Source organism: Pimephales promelas, chromosome 23, assembly GCF_988280905.1.
Source record: "Pimephales promelas chromosome 23, fPimPro1.hap1.1, whole genome shotgun sequence".
Taxonomy (NCBI): domain Eukaryota; kingdom Metazoa; phylum Chordata; class Actinopteri; order Cypriniformes; family Leuciscidae; genus Pimephales; species Pimephales promelas.
In genome coordinates this window covers 7,348,887-7,376,031 of record NC_142791.1, presented here as the reverse complement: position 1 = coordinate 7,376,031, position 27,145 = coordinate 7,348,887, and the positions used below count along the sequence as shown (strand labels likewise).

Genomic DNA, 27,145 nt, shown 5'->3' with positions numbered 1-27,145 from the left:
TTTCATCTGAACTTTTTTTAATATAAAGCTTTTGCTTTTATACAAACAAAGACGTAAGGCTTTCTTTTTTTCTTTTTACATAAATTACATTTCAAATACACAGCAATACTGCGATTATATTGTCAGATTTTACACTATATTACTATTGTTAATTAAAAAAAAAAAAGATTTGCTACTGAAAATGAAGGTGAAAGTCCATTAAGATGCGTTTTTATCTGCTTATCTCTCCTGAAAGAATATTTGCAAATATTAAATCTGCAATAAAAAGGTGGGTAGTAAATGTGTAGTTCTGTACTAATAACATTCCATGAATGCCTCTACTTACCAGAGGGTCTCAATGTATCTGTACAAGAATTCAGTGAACACTAAAGACAGAGGAGATCATACACAACCCTGATGTCAGCAAGATCTTGTTACATGGCTGAACCCGCATATCCTGACTATGGCAGACAGTTAATTACAGACTTGATCTTTTTTTGGTAGGATTTTAAAATGACAATGACCAAAAATAATCCAGCATCACCTTTTAAGATGTCCGACGTTGTGCTGTAAACAGCGGTCAGAATTTTCCTAACTAAACTAAAAAATTAAAAACAGTTTATATTCTCTAAGCTGATTTGTTAACGCTACAGACTAAAAAAAACAGAGGTTGCAGGTCAAATCCCAAACAGTTCAGGAATTGCCGAGTTAGTGTGAACGCATTCCTCGTCTGTCATTCTGAGAATCCACTAAACAACCATTATCCTATAAACTTCAAATCATCATTAAATGCTTGTAATGTGCATACAGAGAGGTCACATCTTGCCAGCGGTAATTACATCGCAAAATGTTTCAGATCCACATTAACGTAAACGTATAACTGCCTTCACAATTTCACTTTCACATTTAATTTGAGTGCCAGGCCGAGAAAATGTAAGATAGAGAGATTGTGTGCAAGAGTTTGCGTGCCTTTGTGTCATTGGTGGTCTATGTGAAGACATCTCCCAGGTGTCCACGGGTCTGTCAGCCCAACTGCACGTCCATGTCGATGGGACACAGCACGTATCTGGGGTCAAGTTTAGGCGTGTAGTCACCAAATTGTCTGGAAGCCTCGGTCCCGAAAACATCGAGCACTTTTCTGTTCATCAGAGCAAACCTGGACAAAGAAATCATAACTTTATGTGTTCAACAATTCATATGCATAAAGGGATTTGATAATCAATCGGATTTTCCATTAATACTCACCTGCCCTTTGTCAACCGAAGTAGAAACTTCCAATATGATGGTCTCAGATTTTGCACTTCCATGACCGCCTGATCACATCCATCCAGGACATATAAAAAAAAAAAAAATTATTTCAAAATAAATCACATGAAGTATAGGCATGTTTCCAATAGGTTTTTGAAAATGTCTTGAATTTATTGATTTGTAATTTAAAACCTGGCAAACCTATTTTTGCCTTTCTTTAATTGAAACCGCACTTGGCGTGATTCTCATTCAGTTCATGACGGAGTCATCAATAAGTCACACGGGCACAAACAGCTTCTGCATTTTAATGTAGTTTGTATTTTCCCTTGGTATAAAACTGTCCTTGGAAATCCAGAAGGTCCTTTTAGGTTGATTTTAAACTCACCGCTTGAAAACAGATGGCGGTGGAGATGGCATAGATGATGGTGTCAGCTTCAGGGAAGTAAGGAAACCTGCCTGCCTCGATCCCTTTGAAATACAATGTCTAAAAAGACAGTAGATATATATGGATACATTGTTAATAATCAATTCACAAAGTTATATTTTTTAAATAAAAATAATAAAAAAATATATATTTTATATTATAAATGGTATATACATATTTTTTGAAATCCAAAAATATCTATTGAACCTTTATATAAACTCTATACAATATAATTCGTGTTTTTTCCTAGTTTTTTATTAATCATTTAATATACAAGGCATTTATGAGAATTTGTCAACAGAAAAAAAAGCCAAATGGTTATAATTATATATAAAATAAAGGTGTTTTATTAAAATTCAGTATATGTATATCATGAAAACTCTCTGAATAGTTTTAGCAAGTTTTTGAATGTGGCAATGTTAATGTATTTGGTTGATGATGTTGATTAAAGTATGGACTTGCTACTTCTAATAGATACACAGACACACAGCTTTGAGCAAGCAAGACAAGCTGCATAAATAGACACTGATAAATCTCATAGCAGATCTAGGCAGGTGGAGCTGGGGAGGTAGAGGGTTTCAGAAGAACTCTGACAAGCCAAAAGCAAACGCATCATTGAGAAGCCCTACTCATTTGAAACCACTAAAAAACTAAATAATTCTTACCTCCACTAGTTTAGAGAAGAGGTACATGGAGATAGTGGTGCTCTTGTAGAAGAACATTGACGTGCCGGCAAGAAAACCTGAAAAGATGGAGAAAAAGGTGAGTTGAGAATCTCTAATGGCTGTGCAAAAGGAAAGGGGTTCAAAACACAATTTACCTGCTATGAGAGCGTGGAGCTCGTCGTCCAGGTTCCGCATCCATCTCAGTAAACAGCTTGTGCCCTTTCATAAAACAGAAGAGAGATGAAGAGAGAGAGAAAGATCACATCTGAAAAATGTTACTGAGAAAGGTGAAGGAAACAACCCTCTAAAAGTTGTCTCATAGGAAAAACAAGCACTGGATCTTAATTGGAGATGAAGTACCTTGTATATACTGACAAAAGATCCCAGGAAAGCTCCTAGCTGGAAGTTCTCTTTGTTGTAGAGCAGCCAGAGCAGGCGAGAGGGTTTGGTGAAGGCCTGTCTGAATGCTGATGGGACCTTCAAACAGCACTGGATAAGGTAACCCACGCTGAACATTCGGATGAAACCCTTTAAAAAAACACATCCAGCAACTTCACATCAGCTGTCAGTGAGTGAGCAAAGGGCACTGCTTTATCAACAGAGCCTTTCACCCAGATGAATGCTACACGTTTATGCAGTCGCAAACAGATGAATGGTTTGAAAGACAGCAGGTTTGGTGGTTTCAGACTCTTACTTTAACACAGTAGGAGATGCAGTTGTCCTGATAGTGTTTGCAACATCTATGCCTGGGTCCATGTTTGCATCTAAGGGGACAACACACGCACAATGAATGCAAATGCGCAATACGTTATGAAGCGGGGGAACGTTCACACATGACAATGAAGATGACTGCGAGTTCATTTTTATTCCTGGTTGTTCAACAAAGTGGCAAATGCAAGCGAAACCTCTTTTTTTATCCACTATTAATGTATCAAACAGCACTGAATGAGGTAGTACATTTTTATTTGTGGTCAGTAATTTTTAAAAAAAGAAAGAAACTAATACTTGTATTCATAAAGGATGCATTAAATAGATCAAAAGGGAGTGTAAATACATGTATAACGTTCTAATGTAAGAGATTTCTTACAAATAAATGCTGTTCTTTTGAACTTTCCAGTCAAATATCAAATGATGCCTCATGGTTTCCACAAAAATATTAAACAGCGCACGTGTTTTTAACTTTGATAATAATAAGAAAATAATTCTTGGGCATAAAATAAGCATATTAGAATGATTTCTGAAGGATCATGTGACAATGAAGACTGGAATAAAGATGTCCATTTGTCCATTAATTAATTATATTTAAAAATGTAAAAACTTTATTTAATTTCTAAACATTTTCCTCTTAATTTTTACATGGATATTTAATGTTTTAATGTTACGTTATTTAATGTTTTGAAGTTTTAACGTATTTTTGGTGCTATTGGATAGAATTAAAGTAAGTTTTCAGTCAAAAATACCAGACTCTTGAATGTAAGTTTGAAATATATGTTTTCTAGGTATATATATCTCACACTCACATAGAGTCTAGGAGTTTGTGTGTAAATTCTCTGATGCAGCTCCCCCTGGAGGCAGGCGTGTGCTCTGGTCTCTCATCCAGTGGCTGCGCGTCTCTCTCTGAACCCTGCTGTGTGTACGCGTGCTCAGCCAGGCAAGAGTGTGTTGGGATCTCCTCCTTCCCAACTATAAATCTGCCACAGCCAGACACATAATCTCCTTCAGCAGCCTGACATGACTTTATACTCTGATTCTGAACAGGGTGTTTCCAAGGGAGTCTTAGGATTAACTGAAATCCCATGGGAATTTTAATAGTACAGAACTCATAGAAATTATACATAAACTTACTTTAAGGCAGAGAAAGCAAAGCCATTGAGTCCATCTTTGCATCTGAAGATAAAACCAGAAATTGGAAGGGTCAACGTTCGTAATGAACAACTAGGATTTAATGTGTTCTCAAGAGTGTGTTTGTCCATCTTAAAGCAATAGTTCACCCAAAAATCACTCCAAACCTGTATAAGTTTGTTTCTTCTGCTAAACACAAAAGATGATATTTTGAAGAATCTCCAGTTGACGGGCCCCATTGACATCCATAGAAGGTTTCTTCCATAATATGGAAGTCAACAGGGACCATCAACTCTTTGGCTACCCATATTCCTTATTCCTCCCTTCCAACAATCGGAGGGAGAGTAAATGACAATTTAATAAACTATCCCTTTAATGCTGGTCCTGGAGGACCTCAGCAAGTCTTGGAGCCTCAACTAATGAGAAGATGAAGTGTTAAATAAACGAGATAACCAGAGCTGGTGTCTTCCAGGACTGAGAACCAATAAGCTGACCAACATACCTGAAGAAAAACATGTAGAGAGAAGCAGTCAAGCAGAAGAGAAGAACCTGGGGGAGACAATTGGAAAATATGAGAAACCTTTTGATCAAGTTAAAAACATTTCTGTCGCTTTTAATCAATTGAATGCATCCATGCTGAATAAATGTATTAATTTCTTTATCTAAAAAACTGTAACATACCTCTCCATGTTTCATAGGCTTAACAAAACCCCTTGTGACAGCCATCCGAAAAATCGTCTCGGTTGCCTGGAAATAACACAGAGCACATTAGATCAAAATTAGCTGAGGGTTCCTTGAAACAGACCATTTTTAATCACAGCTTTCCAGAAACAGTAACATAAGTGAGTGACAGATAACAGATGCAACGTTGACAACTGCCAGGAAATGGTCAAGCAAGTATGAAAAAACTGTCAAGAAGACTAAACACACTGGAACTGAAAAGAAGCGATGCTGAATTGTCTTACCAGGTTTGCCATGTAAATTGTAAGAAGTCCTCTCCTGTAGAAGACAGACGAATTAGGGGAGTAACAATATATCATGCCACAATATATCGAAATACAAAAATGCAACAATACGTATCGTGGATAGTGACAATATGTATCGTGGATAGTCCCCCCCCCCAAAATAAAAAGAATAATAAATAAAAAAGTTTTCAGAGTTTTAGTGTCACTACTACATTGAACTACTATATAAAATGTTGATTATATTGTATAATAATGCAATGGGGGAATATTTGTGGGTCCTGATAATGCCAAATGTCTGATGTTACCAGTAAAAAGTGGCCGACATTATTTTAAATATATCTAGTCAGTAAAAGCGTGCAAGCATATTAATCTATAATAACTCAGCATTTTCAGCTTTCAGTCCAAGCCTATTCATTTAAACCTATCAAATTTAGGATTTTAACCAATGGTACATTTTTTGTTAACCTTTTAACATATGTCTTGTAGTATCGCAATAATATCGTATCGTGAGTTCAGTATCGTGATATGTATATCAAATCGTGACATGGGGGTATCGTTTATACCCCTACGAATTACACAGGGTCCGATGTCTTTATGTAGAACAATAATGACACAGCAGAACAATATTGTTGGAATCACTTTCAGAAAACATTTCTAGCTGATAAATGATAAAAACACTGACATCCAATCAGAATCCACCTGACTTTAAGTCTTTCCCCACCAGCATTTTTGAAAAAAGTTGCCAGCCACCACCAGCATTTTGAAGTTTTTTTTTCCACAAAATGTCCATAGCTTCCAGTATATTTTGTTGTATGAATAACATGTAATATCTCAAAACAGAGCCTTTGCTTTTAAACAAAATAAATATTTTATTCTAGCTTCATGCATTTAATAAACAATTCAATGTGGGTAAGTTTTTATTTAAAAAAAGCAACATTTTGAACAAAAAGCTGAGTCACTTTTTTTTTCAAATGCTTTAATCACTTTTTTCTCTCTTTTTCTGTTTTGATCGGGAGCTTCTCCACTCTTTCAGAAGTAGCATCACAGTATTGTCTCAAAACAAATAATAATTAAAATAATTAAATAATTAAAAATTCTGTCAATGGTGAAAAAAGAATTAAAGAGCTCAATTGGTGTGGACACTAACATAGTTATTATATTTATCATCCATTGTGTGAACAAGCCTTTAATGTTTTCCATCAGAGAAAATTTACATATGCAGCCTGGTTGTTGTGGTTTAAACTTTGCATATTGAGAGAGAAAAGTAGGGCCAAATGAAATTGATCAGCATGAAAAGAAAAGGCCCAGGCTAACCTGCTTTTCCGCTCTATTAATATGGCGATGTATGAGGCAGGCAGTGCCGCCCCAAAGCCGGCCGACCAGGAGTAGAAACGTCCCAAAAGCTTCCTGAATAACAGAAGAAAAAGAAAGGAAACAATGGAAGGACAGTAGGTCATTTATATTCATAATATACACAACAGAGATAACTGACGTGCTTTCAACCGAGGACAATATGACTGCTGAATATTTGTCTCATTTAGAAGGGATTTAAATTTATTCACAAATTAAGTGCCCTTCGTTCCATTGAACCGGTCATGCAGAATAACGGTCATAAATCCAAAAGTTTATCTCACTAGGCTACATAATTTATTTGACATGTGCATAGACTCTGAACAGCTGATAAGGACATGGATTCAAAGGTTGCTCTACAGCTCTTGTTGCAGCAACAGTACATGTGGGATGGCAAACATTTCCATGTATTGCTTGTTAGCAGAATTCTGTTAATATTACCGGAGAATGCAGAAGAACGCAATGTAGAGGCCCCCATTTGCGGTCAGGAAAGACGTGGATTGCAGGATCTCAGGAAGCAGCCTTTTCTTGTAATAATCTTTTTTCCTCCTCCTTAAAATGGCTGCAATCTGAAAAATAAAAAATCTATTGAATATTGAGGATATTTCCTGTAATTCAAATAAATCCATTTCTGATTTTACTCTGAGCTTTTAAAGTGACCTTGAAGTTAAAATGGACAATTCTTATTTTTATGGAATATTGCAGCATTTATTATAAATGATTTAACCTTTTACATAATTTTATTAAATTCATGCGGCCTCGTACTCGGCAGGACAACCTGTCACTCACATGATCAACCAATCAATTCCCCATGGACTAAAATCAAGTTTTTTTTCTTGTTTGAGAAGCTGGCAACTTCGGTTTCATGCCAATTTTAAAGTAAAAATAGGAATGCACTGAGAGCTTAATGTGGCACCATAGACTACTGACATTGGCTTTAACATTTGTTGTGGCATAACACAAACAAATTGGTTTCTGTAGATGCTGACACCGTGGTTTGTCATCCAAATACCACTGACCTGCTGTCTAATGATAGACTGACTGAGCTGAGGCATTAGTTTTTGCGAAACTGAATCGAATGCCAGACAGCACTGCAACCCTACAGTTCAGGTGTTGCACCACTATGAACTGCAGTTTTGCAATGGAAGCAAATGGCACATCATAATTTGACACAACACAATGTTTCATATGTCAGATCTACAAAGACAAATCACCAAAATCAAAATTTGTCGACTCATCAATCAGAAACAAGTGTCAATTTCGCTAGAAGATTCAACCGATTCATCGAAAAGATCCAAAACTCCAAAAACGATTCCTTCACGAATCTGATTGGTAAGTTGAGTTTTATCCTAGCCAAATAAAACATGTGAATCTAAATCTCACTTTGGTAAACAGTAATGTTACTGCTATTTTTAAAACGGCAGTTTCAGTTTAATGAGAATGATTGTGGAAATCTATCAGACAAACCAGGCAGTTTATCATCAAATTAAGTATGTCAAGCATAATTTCAATTCACAACATAGTTGAAAGAAGACTGAATTGCGGAAACGTAAACATTAAACGATAAGACAATGAAAAATGGAAGCGAAAGTGCTAATATTTTGCACAAATAGGTTACGCAAATTAGCATTTGACAGTTTGATCGGTATCATTCAGCAGCTCTTTCTCTCTCTCTCAGCTCATTTGAGCATGTCATCAATCTAACGACCTCTCAGGACAAATTTTGAATGCTAGTAAATGTAAAACACGACGGGTTGAGACAGACTTTTGTGTTTTTATTTCTAAATAACTTAGTAACTATTACGGGCCCTGGCATCGTCCTGCAGGACTCTGATGTAACTTAGCTAACGTTGCCAGGCTAACTCACTGCACCCTTGTCAGGGCGAATTAACGTTTAGATCCGCACACATACACTCACCAGATACAGAGGAGCGTATATCTTGAATGAGACCTCCAGAGCACCGGCTGTCACCTGGAGGGTGGAATTCGTACATGAGGTACTCCATGTGTGTCCTATCTCATAGCAGCTATGCGGTATGGACTTACTGAGAGCAGCCATGTTTAGTACCGCACGTCGGGAGCGCGCGTCCACTGTTTCTTGCAAGAGCGCTCCCGATGAACGCGCGCACCCTGGAAGGGCAGACCAGATACCTGCCAAGGTTATTGTTTCCACACACAAAATAATTTAATTGATTATGTAATAAATATTATTTGTAAGTTACACTAAGTGAACAATTTTTCATTAACATTAATAATTTACATTTAACAATTTAGCAGACAAAGCACCTTAAGTAACTAGAACAGAAGGTGGTTGAGCTAATTTAACTAAAAGCAACTTAGACTATGCCAATGCTATTATTTTGTCTCAAGATGCACAGCAGTAATGCTTCCATTACAATATAGAGTCATAGTGTTGATTTAAATGGATGAACATACCAGTAATAGCTGTAATTTTCAAGAATATCAAACTGTTGCAATTACATTGCATTGCATTTTGTTTTACACCAATAATTATTTAAAAGAAATGACAAGGATGTTGACAGCTCAAGTGCCTTTATTGGGACAAGAGAAACAGCTCAGAGCCACTCATTGTTAATGTGGATGGCATCTAAAAAAAAATTACAAAAAGAAATGGGGCAAGATATTAAATACATAACACTTGAAAAGCTAAGACAATGACAGAGACACACAGGCTAGTGACATCAGTCATCCTCATCCCAGTCCTTCTTTCCTTGTGGAGCTTTGGGTCCACCAGCCGGCTTGGCCATTATAATCTGTGGAGGAGAAGCAGACATAAGATATTTAAAAGACAGGCATTGCACAGTGCAAACGTTAGCAGGGAAAATCCTGAGGAAAAAGTGTTTTTAGTGCATGCTGCATGCAAGTAAACTGCACCAAAATCCCCAGATGACATTCAAAGTGACACAGAGACTTAAGTTAGTGATGCTTGTGAAATGCAAAACGAATGGTTGTTTCATAATTATCAGTTTAAGAATTAACTGATAGTTATGAAACAACCATTATACTCAGTTCAATAATTATCTCTTGGTTTTTAGGATTAAATGATCCAATTAAAAATTTCTAGGATAAAAACCATCTGAATTAATATTTATCAATGTGTTAATACAAATTGACACAGCATAACTGTTATCTGTGATGTAAAGACTGCAGTCAGGCTTAACTTATTACAACAAAAAATACAAGGTGAATTTTCACACAGTGCTCATGCAACCAATTCACACTCCAGTGGTTAAGCACTCCAAACAGTGGCTTTTGTTTGTGCACCTTTGCTATTATTTTGATTTGTTATCAATGATGTGTATCAAATTTTTCTGGTTCGTCTTCCCAATCGTCCTTGTCCCAGTGTCCTTGCTGTTTGGGGGCTCTGGGTCCCCCTGCTGGCTTTGCCATAATGATCTGGCATACACACATCACATTATAATCCAGAAAAAAAAAACAGGCTAACAAAGCACCTCAAATGATAAATATGGGTGGAAGAAAAATTGAATATGATATGCAAATAAATGTAAAGTGAAGCACTAACCTGATCCACCCGGAGAATGGTGATGGCTGCGTTTGTGGCCAACTTGATGCCCCAGTGCTTCACCAGGTATGGGTCGAGGATACCAGCCTCCAACATGTCCTTCACCGCAGGCCCCTCTCCCTAAATGGTTTACATGGCAATCAATAACATCTCAGCAGAGTTTTTAAAATGTAATTGAAGGCTTAAGACCTACACAAATAAAATTATTATTATTATGAGCAGGTTAGAGCTATGACAGAATGTCTATGATACATAATACAAATTCAAATAAAACCTAAGATTTCAGCCTTTAAAGCATTTTTATGAAAATGGATGAGTTCAAAATGATAAATGATTTTATTTTAGATACATTTTTTGGAAATGCGACAAGTTTGCAGGTATGATATAAACAAATAACAAACACCTTAAGGAAAACATTGCCAAAATTCATCAACAGTACATCATAAGCAATCGCGTTGAATAAATGTGTGGCATTCATTAATTGCGAACCTCTGTGAAACTACAATCCTGTAAAATGCATAACAGCACCGCTTTTTTACTTTGAAATGACTCAGCGCTCAATTAAATCATTGCCTTTTGAAGTTTAATATCCAAATTAACCCATAAGGTCATCAGTATTTTTCTGTCCACAAATTTAAGACCTCTTGAAATGATAATTAAGATAATTCTTTCACCATTAAAGACTTTTTGTAGCCTTAAATTGTATAAAACCTGAATTCAAGACTTTGAAATGTATTATTTAACATGCATGACTTAGTGAGCGTCTCTATTTATTTCAGGATTGCTGCCTCTAAATTATAAATAGCTTCTCTTCTCTCATTGCGGTTTATACTTGTCGCCCTTACAAAGCAAGTGTTTGTTGCGGGCCCCTCACCTCAATATCAAAGCCATAGTTCTTGTTGCCCTCATGGTGTGTGGCGTAGAGTTTGGAGATCAGCTCATTGCCCTTCACGCCAGAGTTTTCAGCCAGAGAACGGGGCACTGCTTCAAACGCCTCTGCGAACTTCTTGATGGCGTATTGCTCCAGGCCTGGGCAAGACTTTAGAGGACATTTTCTAATTATTTACACTGTTTAAGGTGTGCCAACAGCAAAAGGAAATTAGATTGATTTACTTACTTCTCCATAGGAGGTGAGGTGTTTCGCAAGCTCAATTTCAGTGGCACCGGCACCTGGACAAAGACGCGCATCCTGGGGGGACATAGTTTTGTTACGGTCACACTTTTTTCATGATTTAGTTAGAAGTGGATTTTTAAACTAGCTCACCCTGACAAGGACTTTAAAGGTGTTAACACCATCATCGATGGCACGCTCAATGTCATCCATCAGGTTGTCTGTGGACCCACGAATTACTAAGGTAGAGATGGCACCATCATCTTTATCTAGAAATAGGAGGGAGATGGCATGAACAGTCTGGATGCATTGCCAGCCAAACAATAATATTTACAAGGCAAAATTTGCTAATCAAGCTACACAACGTCAAGAAAACAAGTCACAAAGACTCACTCATTTCACCCCAAAGATGATTTACTTGATCAGAAATACAGTAACAATTTTAAATAACGGTTCTCTGTTTTAATATATATTAAAATGTAATTTATTCCTGAGATGGTAAAGCAGAATTTTCAGCATCATTACTCCAGTCTTTTCTTACCATGTTTGAAAACCACAACTTGCGTATCTCCAACCTCGGACAGGTAAACACTGTCACAGCGTCCCATCTCTTCTGGAGTCGGCGGAGTCTGTTCGTCCAGACCAAAAAAAATTTAACATAGAGCAAATTTAATGATGCGAACTGGTTTATAACCATCTCGCTGCTTTACACAAAGTGGCATTAGTGAAGAAGAGCTTTAATCCAGCCTGTAAAATCAAGATTAACTCACCAATCTGGGCAACGCAGTGGCTCCGACAGTTTTGCATAGTCTTCTGAGGTCCCATTTTGAATTCAGCCTTGATGAAGAATGAACAGCGTTCATAAATATCAGATATATAGCTAAATTCTCATTTAAAAAGCCAAAAATGCTGAATCAAGCTGCACAAAAAAGTGAGGGATCTTTCTCTCTCTCACCTGACCACCATGAGCTTGTACTTGTTGGCATAATGAAGGGCCATATCTGCAATTTTGCCCCCTGTCACAACCACATTGGCCCCTGAATCAGCAATAGTCTTCACCTGGAGCTCCATCAGGTCTTCCTCTCCTTTACTGAAATTCATGAGCTCCGCTGCATTCTTTATAAGTACAGTGCCCTATGAAACATCAGAAAGAAATATTGAAGAAAGCCAGAGCAACAATAAATAAAAAAGGAGAATGTGATTTATTGACAAGTGATTTATTTACAAATTTATTGACATTTATTGACTCTTTTTAGAACATCACACAAAGAAAACTGTCCAGCCAAGACAGTATAAAGACATTTAATCGAATTCAATCAGGTTTTTTTTCTACCTTGGTTTCAGTAGTCATGCAGTCAAACGGACAGGAGAACACTGCTATCTTTGCGTCTTTCACTGATGTGAGGTCTCCTTCGGTCTCTTTCTTAAATACCATCCCATGAAGCATAGTAGAAGAGTTCAGTCCACAGCCCTACAAAAAATTTACAATGTACAATGTAATCAAACCACAAGCACTTATTTAGTTTAAAGCAATGGCCTACGTTTTATTTATTAAAATGTATACTTACCAAAATCTTGCACACTCTTACATTATCAACATTGAAATTGCCAGACTCAGGGAATATAGAGACTGTAAAATAAATAATATAATTAAAACGACTCTTAAAATGATCACAAAATTCACTTTTGAAATGAATTTTCCCCAGAGTACCCCAAATTATTCATGCCTTACCACAAGCCTGTGCAATGAGGTTGGCCAGGAAGTCCTCGTTGCCGTACTGTTTGCTCATGACGGCTGGGCGGATCATGGCCGTGGCTTCTTCCAGATCATGCAGGTTCTTAGCAGACGAGCAGACGCAATCGGGCAGGATTTCCAGAGTTTTCTTACATGCCATCTCATAGCCCTCTATTACCTAGGATAAATAATCAGCATAACCATCAGCTCAGGCAAATCAACTATATATAATGCAAATAAATTATATATTAGTTCACAACTTGGCATTGACTTGCAAGGTCAACACATTATAAAATAATCAATTAACCATTCATTTGGTTGTGAGAACCAAACTTTGGTAATTTGCCAAGACTAAATGAAGAGTTCAGATGCAAAAGCCTCTAAATGCCATTTGAAATTTTCTTCTTTAATGATGATTTTTATCAAACTTGTATATTTAAGTTCAGTAATTTCACTTAAATAACAATTAATAGGTAATTATCATTGCCATTTAAGTGAAATCACTGAACTTAAATATACAAGTTTGATAAAAATCATCATTAAAGAAGAAAATTTCAAATGGCAATTAGAGGCTTTTGCATCTCTTCAAATATACAATTGACTTTTTTAAAGATTCTTAAACTAGTTTAAAAGATAATGAAAACCTCCACCCCACTCCGATACTGCCATTTTTCAGTATCAATCAGACGAGGCCGATCCCAATCCAATATTGTGCGTATGCTATTCTGTGTTATTGTTAAGCCCAACAAAAGGCACAGAAACATTATAAGGCATCATAAAGTTCTTATAAGTGTTCTGAAGCAATTATATACCATAATGTCAGATATAAATTAATATTCAAGTCATTTAATTCAAGATTACATACACTTTTCCTGAATCTCAAATCAGATTGGATTTATTCTGATAAATGAAAATTAGCACATAGTGACATACTGCATTAGATCTGTGGTTTACTGACCTCTGAAACGGAGAGGCCCATCCTCAGCAGCTCCTCTGCAAGCTCCAGCAGAGCACCAGCAAACACCAACACAAAGTTTGTGCCATCACCTACTTCCTGCTCTTGCATGTGGGATGCCATCACGATCATTTTGGCTGCTGGGTGCTGAACCTGGGAGGAGGGAAAAATAGACACAAATGGAGATATTCTTCCAAATTATAAGCATTAAAGGTGCAGTAAGTGATTTCTGAGAAACACAACTGACATTTGAAATCAACCCAAACAAACCCTCTCTTCATTGCTCTGTCCCCAATATGCGAAAAAGCAAATATGACAAAACGAACAAGAACTAAAAATAAACTGTACACACAAGTATATTCAAGCAAGAGTTTGCTGTCACAAGAAGTCGCAAGCAGCACTTCAGCTCTGGACAACTGTCCTGTTACTATAGCTAACATTAAAACAGTATATCTCTGTTCTGTGAAACACAAACTGATGTTACTCACGCATGGTGCAAAAACAATGCAGCCGCTATGTCTGTTTTCAGGCCTTCCCGCTTAGGTCTATTATTACTTTTTTTTAGTATACAGTAATGATATATTTCCATCATAATTTCTTGAAGCTAAAGCAAACTTTTATTTTGAAGGTTTGTCATGAAGATCTTTCAGTTTTAGTTTCAGTGTGAATTTGATGCAAGTTTTTCTCAAATGAAAGGGTGAAAAGCTCATGAAGTGACTCAAAGTGTCTCTGGAAATTAAGTTCATGTCCTCATATATTAAAGACAGCTGATGCAGAAAACACAGAGTATCCCTTGAATGTGAGATTGTGTATCAAACAAAACCATGCCATTCACTCACACAGACACATAGAAATCCATTATTAGTGGCATGCACTGACTGGCTGTTGTCACATTTATTTCTGCTGTGTGATGGGCTGTTGGATTAATTCATATCAAGTAAAAATATACAGAGCTTATCTTCATCTATTCTACACTCATTTTACTGTGATCTTTTATATGATATTGTTTATCGCCTGGCCCTTACTCTCGGTCCGATCCACTTTCAACAGCGTTTCTCAGAAATCACGTACTGCACCTTCAATTAATGAGTTCATCACAATTACTGATATTTACCTCAAGCTCTCTCAGAATAGTTGCAGCGTCATTTGTGACAAAGAGTTTCTCCAAGTGGTTGATGACCATTTTGTTCATACCTGTACAGAATTAAATGAACAAGCACAGTTCAGTCAGAATACTGTAGTTTCACATAAAAAAAAAGGTTCAAGATATCACACTAAACAAACAAATAAGCCTCACCATTGGGTCCATATGCAGTTCTTGTGGTCTGTGCCAGTTCCTTGCATGCCTGGATGTTCCTGTAAACAGCCTCTTCAAGACCCGAATAGTGCTGATTGAGAAGAACAAACAAAAGTAATTTCATATTTTGAAAATATAAATCATGTGGGGTTTGTTAGTGGTTTTAAAATACAAAATTGAGTGTCACGCATCTTGATTTCCATAAAACATAAATACAAAATTAAACACTAGGCAGTGAGATATCAGCCATTCAAGTTGATATTTTTATAATGTATAGCATTATAAAAAATAGGGGCCAATTTTGCACTCATTGTGCAGTAGGTTTATGATTTCCAAAACAAAGAATAATTTGCAGACCCTTACTATATCATTCAAAGACAAGAAAAGGGATGGATCAGAAAGAATAGTATTTTTGATTATGATTTGAATATATTAATGCTCATCAAAACTACATTAGTCAGAACTAACGTTATAGGAGTGAAAATCAAAAATAAAATCAAAATAATTTCAAACGAAACATATTTCAAATCTAAATCTTTACAAAAGTAAATTCATTGCAAACGCTGATTTTTGATGTGATTGTGTTAAATGCAATAACTAAGTTAAATGATCTGATCAGCATATCAACAAACGAATACGTGGAGGGATTATAAACCGCCATCACTTCATAAAACGACATTTTTATAGAAGCGAAATAAAAATGTACATTTAAAATAAATAGTGTTGTAATTCTGAAGTTTAACAAACGCAATTCTTTTCTAATACTGTATGATTGCAAGACATTTGAATGAGTGATGGAAGTGCGAGGAGTATCTGTCAATGGCACATGTTTTCAGCTAACATGCTAACTTCATACATCATTTACTTTCTAACGGAACCCATTCACTAACTAACCTTCGTTAATTCATGAAGACCGAATGATATTGACGACCTTGCACAAAAAGTTAATATTCAGTTGAAGTCTCAAGTGTCTGGTAGTTTTACCGGTAAGTTAGTTGGACGGCATGAGGCCCATGTTCTAGAAACATCTTTGGGAAGTCACTGCGTGTGCTCTTAAAAACAACACAATACGAGCAAAACACGGTGTCAGCAGCCCTACCTTTGCACCATCCTTTAACATCTGGGCAAAGCCCGGGGCTTTGGGGACGTGAAGAGCCATTTTGACCAGAAAAGGTGGATATTAGACTGATGCAGGGTGAGGCTGCAGCGCACTGGATGGAAGCATGCAGCTAAGAAAGAACAGGCGCAGCAGCAGAACGCAGAAACACGGATTACCGACCCAGAGAGGCGAGATAGTGGAGCGCCGATTAAGTGCACACCACTCTATATTATATTATATTATATTATATTATATTATATTATATTATATTATATTATATTATATTATATTATATTATATTATATTATATTATATTATATTATATTATATACTGTAGATCAGTGGTGTCCAAAGATTTCTGAACAAAGCAAGCTAAATAGCCTATTCTATTTGATGCTTTTAACATAAACACATTTTAAAATATTTTCAAAACATAATTTTTAAAATTAATAAAATATTTAAATTATTTAAAGTGATATATGTGAGTCATTCTAGAATTTGTGCATTTCGAGTCTCCCAGATAATCCTTCTTTTATTTAAAAAAAAAAACACTTTTTTTTTAATCAATTTTGAATAATAACAAAATTTAACTTTCTCTAAAAATAATGCTTTATGTATATTTAGGGTAAAAAAATAATTGGAAATATTAACTAAATGACTCCCACTCCACCTGTTATTGACTGCATCTGCCTCCTGATTCATATGCATTCAACTTGAATTATCATGAAACAATTAAGTCTAATTGTCAATTTTTTGTGTTTACTACTGTATTAAGTTATATAAACAATTACAAACAATACAGGACAAATATATATTCTATGCAATTTAACTAAAAATGTGGTCTCTGATTTGAGGTTAGCATTTTGAGCTAAAGCACAAAATGGTGGAAAATGTCAACTCTGTTATCACCCAATTTGTCAATAATAGAGTTGACAGATTTTTCTGTCGTAATATTTTAAATCTTACAAGTTTAAGATCAGCAAATATTGAAAATGTTGAATTTGAACAGCATTCTATGAAAATATTAAAGTCCTACTTTTTGTTTTCGTTCTCTACTTGAAATGTACCTCCAAATCTGGAATGAGTCATATACATATACATTTAAGAATAAGAAATTTCTAATTTCCTGAGACTTATTTACATATTTATTTTAAATGTTTTATTTTTGATTACATTCATTCTTTTTTTTTTTTTACTTATTTAGATAAATATCCTTATATTTTCTCTGTGTGACTGTTGTTTTATACAATTTAATGTACACAACTGAATGGTTGCACAGATTAAAAAAAACTAATCAAAAAGCAAAAAACATAACCTATCAGTGCTCAAAAACACACACAAAAAAACACAAATCACAGACACTAACCATTTTCAAAGGACTCAAATACACTGAAAATCAAACATTTTGCATTGTTCTTGTCAGTGTGTGGGTCACTCAAAGCTGATTGGAGAGGTGGACATTGTTCTAGTGTAAAGTCATACCATCTGAGCCATTTAATTGGTGTCCGTCTAGCGCGCACACACACACACAGAATCACAGTGCCACTCTGAAAACAGGAGGCTTCCTGCTGAAGATCCGTCTTTACTTTGGCTGTGTATTGTGAACCTGCTTCTCAGTTTTATTATGACTGATTTAATGTGACTTTTTACAGTATAAACAGTCAAGAAGATCTATAGGCTTCTCAATGGAGCTCTGTGTCTTTTGCTGAGTGACTTTTTTACTTGACAGTTTTCTGTAAATACGTTTCTGTTGTCAGGTAAGGGGATTTATTGTCTCATTTTATCATATGAAACAAAGTAAACTTCTTGAGAATCTTTTTTAGATTGATTATCGTAATTTATTATCGTTATTTATTAAGTTAAGCTTGTAGCCTCTTTCTTTCGTGACATTTACATTGGACTTGAGTCTTCCTTAATGTTCAGCCACAAAATATAGCATTAGCACATTAAATATAGAAAATATGCATAAATAGAGTATAGACAAATATGATTTCATAAGAAACACTGCAACCAATTCAGAAGTATGATCTCATTTGCTGGCTGGAAGAGGATTTGTCTTCAATTGTTTAATCCCTGATGCAACTTTGGGTACATGATGAAACCTTTTCATGTCACCCTGAAAGGCTGCTGATCTTATACTTCTGAGATTAATCATAAGGCTTACATCCAACCTTGTTTAATCCAAATCTGCTCTTTTTCTAGGAATAAATGATCACCTCAACTCGACGAGTCTCTGCAGATAAACCTGAAGTACGAATCGCTTTCAGCCTCAACGAAACCTCAGGCAAGGCATCTAATAAGAATATGAAAATGATTGTTTAAGATCATGTGTTTGACACTGTGAATGGGAGACTAAAATAGGGTTGTGTCCCCTCGCTCTCAGTCTGTGCAATGTGTGACTTCTACCAAAATGGCAACAAGTAAAACCCACCTAAAGCCTCTTATTTGGGATCAATTCAACTTTTGCCATCCTTTACAAAGAAACAGGTGGCCCTCTATTTTAGTTGATCTCTGGCATCTTAAAAACAAAATATCTACCTAGCCACAAAGTCAACAGTGCTGTCAAAGTGTTTTACAGCTATTCAGGCAAATGCTTTGCTGGCAGCTGCTGCCTGGGCATTGCAGCATCAGGTTTCTGTTTTAATACCTCACTGCTGCATGATTCACTCATTTGCTTTTAGAACACCGGCCTAAATTTAAAAGCATTTAATGCTTCACGCTTCGCCGCTGCGTCTTTTTCTTTCTTTCCCAAAAGTGGAACACAAATAGAACACATAAACACACTATATTTATCTGTCTTTCCCATAATTCCCGACAAACATGTTTTGACAGTAGACCAAAGCATAGTAGACCATAGACCAACCTTGTGTGTAATTAACAGCAGTCGTTAATGAAACCATCAAACGAAAACCTTTTTTTTTGTTTCACTGAAATAAATAAATAAAAATGGAGAGAGAGAGAGTCTTGTATACTAAATAACTATATCATTAAATTGAGCACTAAGTTGCTGCCAGCAAGTTTCAATCCCTTAGAAGCCTATATGGAGGAGTGATCCAGCTATCAGATTTAATCAAAATATCTTAATTTGTGTTCCGAAGATGAACGAATGTCTTACGGGGTTGGAACAACATGAGGGAGAGTAATTACTGACAGAATACATTTTTGGGTGCACTATCCCTTTAATGATGAACACATTAATATACACGAGTGCCCTGAATCTATTAGTTCAAGTCTAGGGTAAAGTAGATTATGAGAAAATTCTAAATAATATTCTATGTCAGAACACTAGGCTAGTTAGCAGGCACATTTAGCCAGATCAAACCAAAACAATGGATTAACGTTAGCCATGCTAGGCTAGAATAGGCTCTCATAACATTATTATGTCTAACTGTCAACACTCTTGTGAGGAAATGCATTAAAAAAAAAACACTGACTCATCTTCAACTTCTTCGATTCATCAGTTTGTTTAATAATATTCATCAAAATCTTTTCTGCCTCAGACAGTTCCATGTCTGCAGTCGTGTCAGCCATTTTGAATGCTGTTTAAGGGCACCAAATACACTTATGTCCCTCTGGCTCTGAACAAAAATGTGGATCCTACATGTATTTTTCAAAGCCCGAAGGGCGCGTAAGTAGGCTTACACCCTTCTGGCTCCAAATATTACTCACATTTTTGTGTTTGGTCTTTATTGTTTTGTTGCTTCATTCAATACAATTTGATTTGAAACCACTTTTGGCACCATATAGAGCTCATCAAGACCTTTATTTCGATATCAAGAACTCATATTCGCCCCCAAAATGTCACTTACGTCCCTTTGGCTCCATGCCCTTGATATATATATATATAAATTACATTGAAATTAAAAACTAAATCAAAAACTCAAAACAATATGCATTCAATCAGCCAAAATGACATAAAACTGTCATGTTATCCCCACCTGGCCACATTCTGCAGGAATCATGTGCATATCATGTTTCAGATAATACCCTTGCAAATTTCAATGTATATATATATATATATATCTTTTAATTGGCCGTTTGGCTGATGCATGACTGTAAACAGGCCTGTTTTTAGCTGGCTGCATCGAAGGATTCTCGCTTGGACATACTGTAGCTCATAGCTGGCATGGCGGGAATCAGGACAGACAAGCTGTCTGTCAGAGTGCTCGTTGCAGACGACAAGTCATTGCGAAGAACATGGGAGATAGTTACTTTCAATCTGTCCGTTTAGGATTTAGACTCCATGGTCGAACAGGTGGTGTTCGAATTTGGATTTTCGCACTGATCCGGAACCAGTTTCCAGCCGAATAACCATGTGAATGTTTACTCTAAGGAAACTGGACCTAGATCAGTGTAAACAACTAGTGGGCATGCTGTGGTGTCATGTGAACTGTGGTATGATTCAGCTGATTATAGGATATAGATGTCACCATTAAGGCCTTGGAGTAAATATCTCAAACATTAGCATTCTCATACCAGACATGTTCATCTGGCTTTCTTTTCCTCTCAGAGTTGAAAGATGCAGAGGATCCCCTTCCATCATTCTCTGACCTTGAGCAACGCCTGCAGGTAAAGTTATTTATAATCTATTTTGCTGTATGATTGGAATACAATTACAGAGTCTGCTGCACAGAGAATACAGCTAAAATAAGCTTTTGATGGCTGCTATATCTCACAACTAAAGGTGCACAACTACTTTATATGATAATTATGGTTTGGGGCCATGGTGTGACTTTTGACGTAGAAAAAAAAAACAACGCGTTCTCATCCTAGGGCGTCATACTGTATAGTGACGGTTTTGAAATTTCGTCTAAATCCAACGCACATGGCAATTAGCGCCAATAACACGCATAGAGCTTTGTTCGATTATGGGTAGGTTTAGTTCTGGATTTGGTTTAGTGTTACACCACTAGGAGGCGCCTTCTGGCCCATATATGATGCCAAACGGTGAATGTAGACGAAATTTCAAAAGCGTCAGTATATATGACACCTTGGGATGAGAACGGGATAGCGTGTGTGTGAGTACAGTAACTAAGTGGTGGGTATGTTCCCGCATGTAAGATTCATGAGGAGGAAAGAAGTTAAATCCGACAGGAATACTGTCAAATCCACTCAGACAACATTATAAACAACATGGAAATTATATAGCCTACCGCTGTCTTAAAGGGATAGTTCACCCAAAAATAAAATTCTGTTACCATTTACTTGCCCTCATGTTGTTTCAAACCGGTATGAATTTCTATCCTCTGATGAACAGTTAAGTTATTTTGAAGAATGTCGGTAACCAAACAGTTGTAGGAAACCATTGACTTCCACAGTATATTTTTTTGCCTACTATGGAAGTCAATGGGGACCACAAACTTTTTAGTTACCCAAATATATTTCTCAAAATATTTTGTGTTCAACAGAGGCAAGAAATTCATACAGGTTTGGAACATGACAGATGACAGAATTGATATTTTTTTGTGTGAACTGTTTATTCGGTTGATTTCATGGATCAAACTTTTTCAAAGAGGGAATAGTTTAGCAATGCTTCTGTAAGACCACAAGATGGCATCGGTTACTTTTAAAGTTCTCACTACAGTCAACAGGAAATCAATTAAACTTATTTACATTCTTAAAGGTAAGCATGTCATTTTTAATAGTAAAAATAATAATAATAATTTCAATAATTAATTATTAATAAATAAAATAATTGTACCACTAAAGGGCCATGTGACACATTGTTTTTAATATACCATTTTTGGTCTTATTTTGGACAATCTGTGTATGAAAAACAAATGATTGTTTCCATGATGTGATCATTTGCTTTTCTGTCCTGGGCTACAATTTTTTTCCCCATTATATATATATTACGGAAGAATTGGTTGACAATGCTGTTTCATGCTGACATGAAGGGTTGGGTTTGACATTTTCTCATAACTAGTACATTATTCATACAAATATGTCACTGTCTCCAAAATTAAATACTCACAGACAGGTTTTTTCTTTTCTTTCTTTGAGAGCTTACATTATGATGCATGAACTGCACCGTGTTGTGTGTAGATCATAAATCTGTAAGCGCTATCTATCAATCATTTGTTTATAAATCTATAAATATTTTTTTTCATTGTGTTTTCATTCAACTTTGGTTTGTCATATTGTTATGATGATAAAGGTTATGATATGATTAGCCTACGGATTATCACTGTTATGCGGTGTTTAGAATATCAGTGCCGCTCAATGTGACAATGACTTAAGGAAGATTCCCCACCTGAAACCTGAAATGTCCTATCTGGAAAAATACCACTGGGTTAATATATATGCAAACACAGATACACCCACACACACTTAAGGGGAAAAACTGGGAGAAGTTGAAGCGCTTTGTCGTGCGGATAATATTCTGTAGGACTGTGCCGTGAGTCATTGCGAAAGAAGAAGTTCCTGACACAAAAGGAATTTAAAAAAGTCAAGCGTCTCGCTAATGTTTCCACATATTGTGTTTCATCTGTTGATTGAAACCTTCTTGTCAGGCTGTATGACGATTTTGTGTATATTCCAGGATGTAGCAGACAATCCAAATATAACATTATAAAAAAAACTAAGTTCCTCAATTTATCCTCAGTCACTCTTGTAGCAAAAGTATACTTTATTTGTCAATTCTCTTTTTAAAAAAGAGCAATTGTGGTTTGTACTGAAGTATTAGGGAATATAAAACACTTAAAGTTTTATTTACATGTAATAATGTAATAACGTTTCTACCTTTAACAGCCGGTGCTTCCGTGTCGGTCTCTAAAGGAGTCCATAGAAGTGTACAAAGACCACTGCAAGATGGCCAATGAGTTCAACCAGCTGAAACATGAAATCGCCTGGCTGGAAGACAGAAAGTAAGCTTTAAAAACAAATTAAAACACAAGCTCAATACATGTATTCAGGATGTTGCTGAGATTCAGAGCTGTTAACCACTCTATCAATGTGCTATTTTTTTTCTATAATCAATCAATAAATATATTCTAATACAGTATGTATAAACACACAAATCTTTGTAACTATGAACAGGCAGATCATTGATCAATGCTGCATTTGTTTGGAGTTTCCTGTGTAATCATGACAAGAGTTGACACACTGTATTGTGGTATACAGGGCTTTTTGTTTTTTTAACATTCACATAGCAAGACTTGATGAAAATGAGAGTGCACTGTAAAGCCTAACAAGTTGAATATACTCCATTATAAAATAGCAAAGAACACTTTTTTTCTTTTCTTTTTCAAATCACCTAGTAGTGTACATTTACTATGAATATCTAATCAGCCAATATATATATATATATATATATATGTATATGTTTGTGCGTGAATTTATTAAAAATATATAACAGCACATGAATCAATTTTCCACTTTTATAATTCAAAGTGACATGGAAAACCACAAATGGCTTTACGTCACAATCACCTGCTGGGTCAATATTTAGTTGAATGAAATAACTCGCATGATGTTTCTCTGTCTTTGTCATTTACTCCTATAAACAGTTTAAATGCAGAGATCATCAGGGGTGAAAAAGGTAAAAGAAAAACAATTTTTTTAAGCATGTAATATTATAAACATTTTTTAACTCTATTTTGAAAAATAAAACAGACTAAAAGAGGAGGAGGAACCGAAGCCTGCCACCTTTTTCATGGGAGTTTTTCATACAGAAATTCATACAGATTACAGTTAATCACAAATTTTTCGGCGGGCTGAGTGGACATTTAAGGGGGCTGAAGCCCTCAAAATGGGCCTAGTGATGCCTCTGGCAGCAACCCATCGCATTTAGCCATGTAGACATGGTCAAGGCAATCTTCTGAAGTTTAAACTGAGAATCATCAGAATACACTCTAAAAAATGCTGGGTTGTTTTAACCCAACTTTGGGTCAAATATGGACTAACCCAGCCGTTGGGTTAAATTTTTACATTACATTTTTAACCCAACATTTCGGGTTTGTCCATATTTGACCCAAAATTGGGTTAAAACAACCCAGCATTTTTTAGAGTGTAGGGAAGAAAGGTAATTTAAGTGACTTTGAACCTGACGTGGCCTTTGGCATTTCAGAAACTGCTGATCTATTGGGATTTTCACCCTCAACCATCTCTATGGGTTTACAGAGAATGGTTCGAAAAAGAGAACATATCCCGTGAGCGGCGGTTCTGTGGGAAAATACCTTGTTAATAACAGAGAAGAATGGCCAGACTTGTTCAAACTGATAGAAAGGCATCAGTAACTCAAATAACCACTGGTTACAACCGAGGTCTGCAGTGCAGAAACTAAAAATCATGTCACACTGGTTTCTTGAACATGACAATGAGTTCACTTTACTCGAATGACCTCCACATGCACCAGATCTCAGTCCTATAGAGCACCTTTAGGATGAGGTGGAACAGGAGCCAACAAATCTGCAGCAACTGCATGATGCTTTCAGGCGGAGACTATTTAGAGACATGCTATTTCCTCAATCCTTAATACAACTATATAGGGAAAACCCGTAACACCAAAGATGGCGGCCGAGTGGCATGACTTGCCTAAATGACTTTGTTTCAGGTCCATAATACCTTGTTGAATCTATGCAATGAAGAATTAGGAGAGTTCTGAAGGCAAAAGGGGGTCCAACCCAATATTAGCCAGGTGTATCTAATCAAGTGGTAATTATATATAGTTTTCTTAAGGAGGAAAACACATTTTTCAGATACACTGAGTTCAGATAAAGTGCCAAACTCAGCTGTTCAGGAACATACTGTAAATCAATTCACTACATTTTCAGCTGATAGTGATACTCATAACCATTTGCCGATGTTCCCTAATGGTATATATACAGTTTGTGTCTAAATTCATCCTTTTGTGATTATATTCACTTTTAACCCCTTTATTTCACATGTTAAACATGCATATTAAAGTGTAAGTAATAACACTACAACCCTGCTCGAATTGAAGGAGTAGTTCACTTTTTTTTAAAAAAAACTTTTGCTGATATTTACTCACCCCCGTGTCATCCGAGATGTCCATGTCTTTCTTTCTTCAGTCGAAAAGAAATGAAGGTTTTTAATTTTCTCCATATAATGGACTTCAATGGGAACCAAATGGTTCAAGGTACAAATGACAGTTTCAGTGCAGCTTCAAATGGCTTCAAACAACACCAGATGATGAATAAGGGTCTTATCTAGCGAAACGATAAATAAAAATAAACAAAATAAATTAAAAAAGTTTAAGTTTTATAAGCACAAGTGCTTGCTCTGTTCTTTGATGAGCGTTTGTGACTCTTCTGTTCAAACTCGTTCATCAAAATGAACAAATCTTTTTTTTTTTCGAGTCATGACTCAAAGGGTCCTAGATAAAACCCTTATTCATCGTCTGGTGTTGTTTAAAGCCCATTGAAGCAGCACTGAAACTCTCATTTGGACCTTGAACCGTTTGGTTCCCAATGAAGTCCATGAAATGGAGAAAAATGCTGGAATGTTTTCATCAAAAACCTTCATTTCTTTTCGATTGAAGAAAGAAAGACGTGGACATCTTGGATGACATGGGGGTGAGTAAATTATCAACAACAGTTTTTTGTTTTTTTTTTTTTTTAAAGTGAGCTACTCCTTTAACTTGATTGAAAGGGCAAAGCAGACTGGATCACTTGCTGACTCAGAGTCATTGTGAGCTAGAGAAACATTACAAAGCACAGACAAGTCATCTAGACGTCTGCAGTCTTGTCTATAATAAAAATGTTTTGGTTTTTTTAACCCAGCTACCAAAAGCTATGGTGCCAACAGGTTCACTTCCTATAAAATAGTTTCAGGCATGGAACACTGTAGTCATGTATGTGACACCCAAGCCACATAATGTGGCCGTGTTATTTCACCTTTCATATCATCATTGCAGTCATTAAAAAAAGTTATGTAATAAATGATCATCTATAACGTTGTATTATATACTGTATGTGTCATTCTCAGGAAAGAGCTCATGGCAGAGCTGCTAGAGGATGAAAAGGCTACGATGGAGTTTGTGCAACTGGAGGAGGAATACAGGATACTTACGGAAGAGAACCGGAACCTGATAACAGCCCACAGCGAGCGAGCGCAGCAGCTCGAGATGCTCCGAGTGGTCAGTCAAAAGAGGCAGGGCTCCTCGTGACCTTTGACACCAATCCGAAAGATCTTTCTCTTCTGGGTCTTTACTACAGCTTATAAACATCTCAGCGTTCCTTTCCGCTCTGAAGTGGAAAACTGATCTTGAATCAGTGTGATTAGACTGAGACACTCAATCAATGTATATATATATAGTATTTTAAGCTAATATGGGTCATTAAGAGCAGATGGTCTTGTGGCCCAAAGATGAGGTGAGGGACCACCTCAATTATATATTTCTGAATATATACTACTACTTTGTGTGATTTAAGGGCGTGTTTGTGGATGCACTCACCTATATTGTACAGTTGAAATTGTATCCGTGTTTTACCATGTAAACTGCTCTGCTGAAAAAGAGTAAATGTTACTCTTGAGTAAAAGTTTTTACAGTTTACTGTCTGTCAGTTGCAAAAAAAAAGAGGAACTGAGGATACATTTCTGTTTAGCTATTTGAATTCAATCAAGGTGATAAGACGCATGGCATGATAATAGACATTGTGTAGTCACTCAGCAATAGGGAACTTGAGTTTCGAAATGTGATCTGCTCATTTTAGAATTGTGAAACCCTTCAAAAATATCAATGGCTGACACATCCTACCCCATACAGCTGAAATATCAGCAGTGTATGTCCACAAACCAGTTTAGCAGCATGAAAAGTTTGCTTCCTCAATGGTATTTTAGTTAGTCTACTCTAGACCTTTGTACTGTCGGTTTCACTTTATTTGTCTGACCAATGATAGAAAATGGCATTTTGTTATTTTTCATACAGCAATTTTGAAAATCCGATGTCTAGTGTACTGCCATATATT

General features: G+C 36.2%; 3 protein-coding genes and 1 long non-coding RNA gene across 5 annotated transcripts; 1 reads left to right on the top strand and 3 right to left on the bottom strand.

Moving 5' to 3' along the window:
* Window positions 1–498: 498 nt before the first annotated feature.
* Window positions 499–8,591, bottom strand: tmem135 (transmembrane protein 135). The gene is made up of 15 exons (XM_039667544.2): window positions 8,392–8,591; window positions 6,915–7,042; window positions 6,438–6,530; window positions 5,124–5,157; window positions 4,840–4,905; window positions 4,661–4,707; window positions 4,162–4,203; window positions 3,837–4,007; window positions 3,011–3,080; window positions 2,677–2,844; window positions 2,472–2,535; window positions 2,317–2,393; window positions 1,613–1,711; window positions 1,225–1,292; window positions 499–1,135 (listed from the first exon to the last, which is right to left on the bottom strand). The coding sequence occupies exons 1-15, from the start codon at window positions 8,530–8,532 to the stop codon at window positions 1,003–1,005; spliced, it is 1,401 nt and encodes a 466-aa protein (XP_039523478.2). The 5' UTR covers window positions 8,533–8,591; the 3' UTR covers window positions 499–1,002.
* A 418-nt stretch (window positions 8,592–9,009) lies between these two features.
* cct8 (chaperonin containing TCP1, subunit 8 (theta)) lies at window positions 9,010–16,378 on the bottom strand. 2 transcript variants are annotated; one of them, XM_039667542.2, is made up of 16 exons: window positions 16,215–16,378; window positions 15,116–15,206; window positions 14,933–15,012; window positions 13,822–13,971; window positions 12,861–13,041; window positions 12,697–12,758; window positions 12,462–12,599; window positions 12,084–12,262; window positions 11,899–11,965; window positions 11,670–11,757; window positions 11,282–11,397; window positions 11,135–11,206; window positions 10,892–11,056; window positions 10,018–10,137; window positions 9,759–9,890; window positions 9,010–9,247 (listed from the first exon to the last, which is right to left on the bottom strand). In XM_039667542.2, exons 1-15 carry the CDS (start codon window positions 16,272–16,274, stop codon window positions 9,783–9,785), a joined length of 1,677 nt encoding a protein of 558 aa, XP_039523476.1. In that variant the 5' UTR covers window positions 16,275–16,378; the 3' UTR covers window positions 9,010–9,247; window positions 9,759–9,782. The 2 variants fall into 2 exon arrangements, with proteins under 2 accessions (XP_039523476.1, XP_039523477.1); XM_039667543.2 differs by lacking the exon at window positions 9,759–9,890.
* A 2,044-nt stretch (window positions 16,379–18,422) lies between these two features.
* On the top strand, window positions 18,423–26,343 carry map3k7cl (map3k7 C-terminal like). The gene is made up of 4 exons (XM_089126172.1): window positions 18,423–18,498; window positions 20,725–20,783; window positions 22,965–23,080; window positions 26,163–26,343. Exons 1-4 carry the CDS (start codon window positions 18,423–18,425, stop codon window positions 26,341–26,343), a joined length of 432 nt encoding a protein of 143 aa, XP_088982298.1.
* LOC148969384 (uncharacterized) lies at window positions 22,956–26,772 on the bottom strand. The gene is made up of 3 exons (XR_016149444.1): window positions 26,632–26,772; window positions 26,247–26,422; window positions 22,956–23,066 (listed from the first exon to the last, which is right to left on the bottom strand). It is a non-coding gene; the product is annotated as an uncharacterized LOC148969384 (long non-coding RNA).
* Window positions 26,773–27,145: the final 373 nt, after the last annotated feature.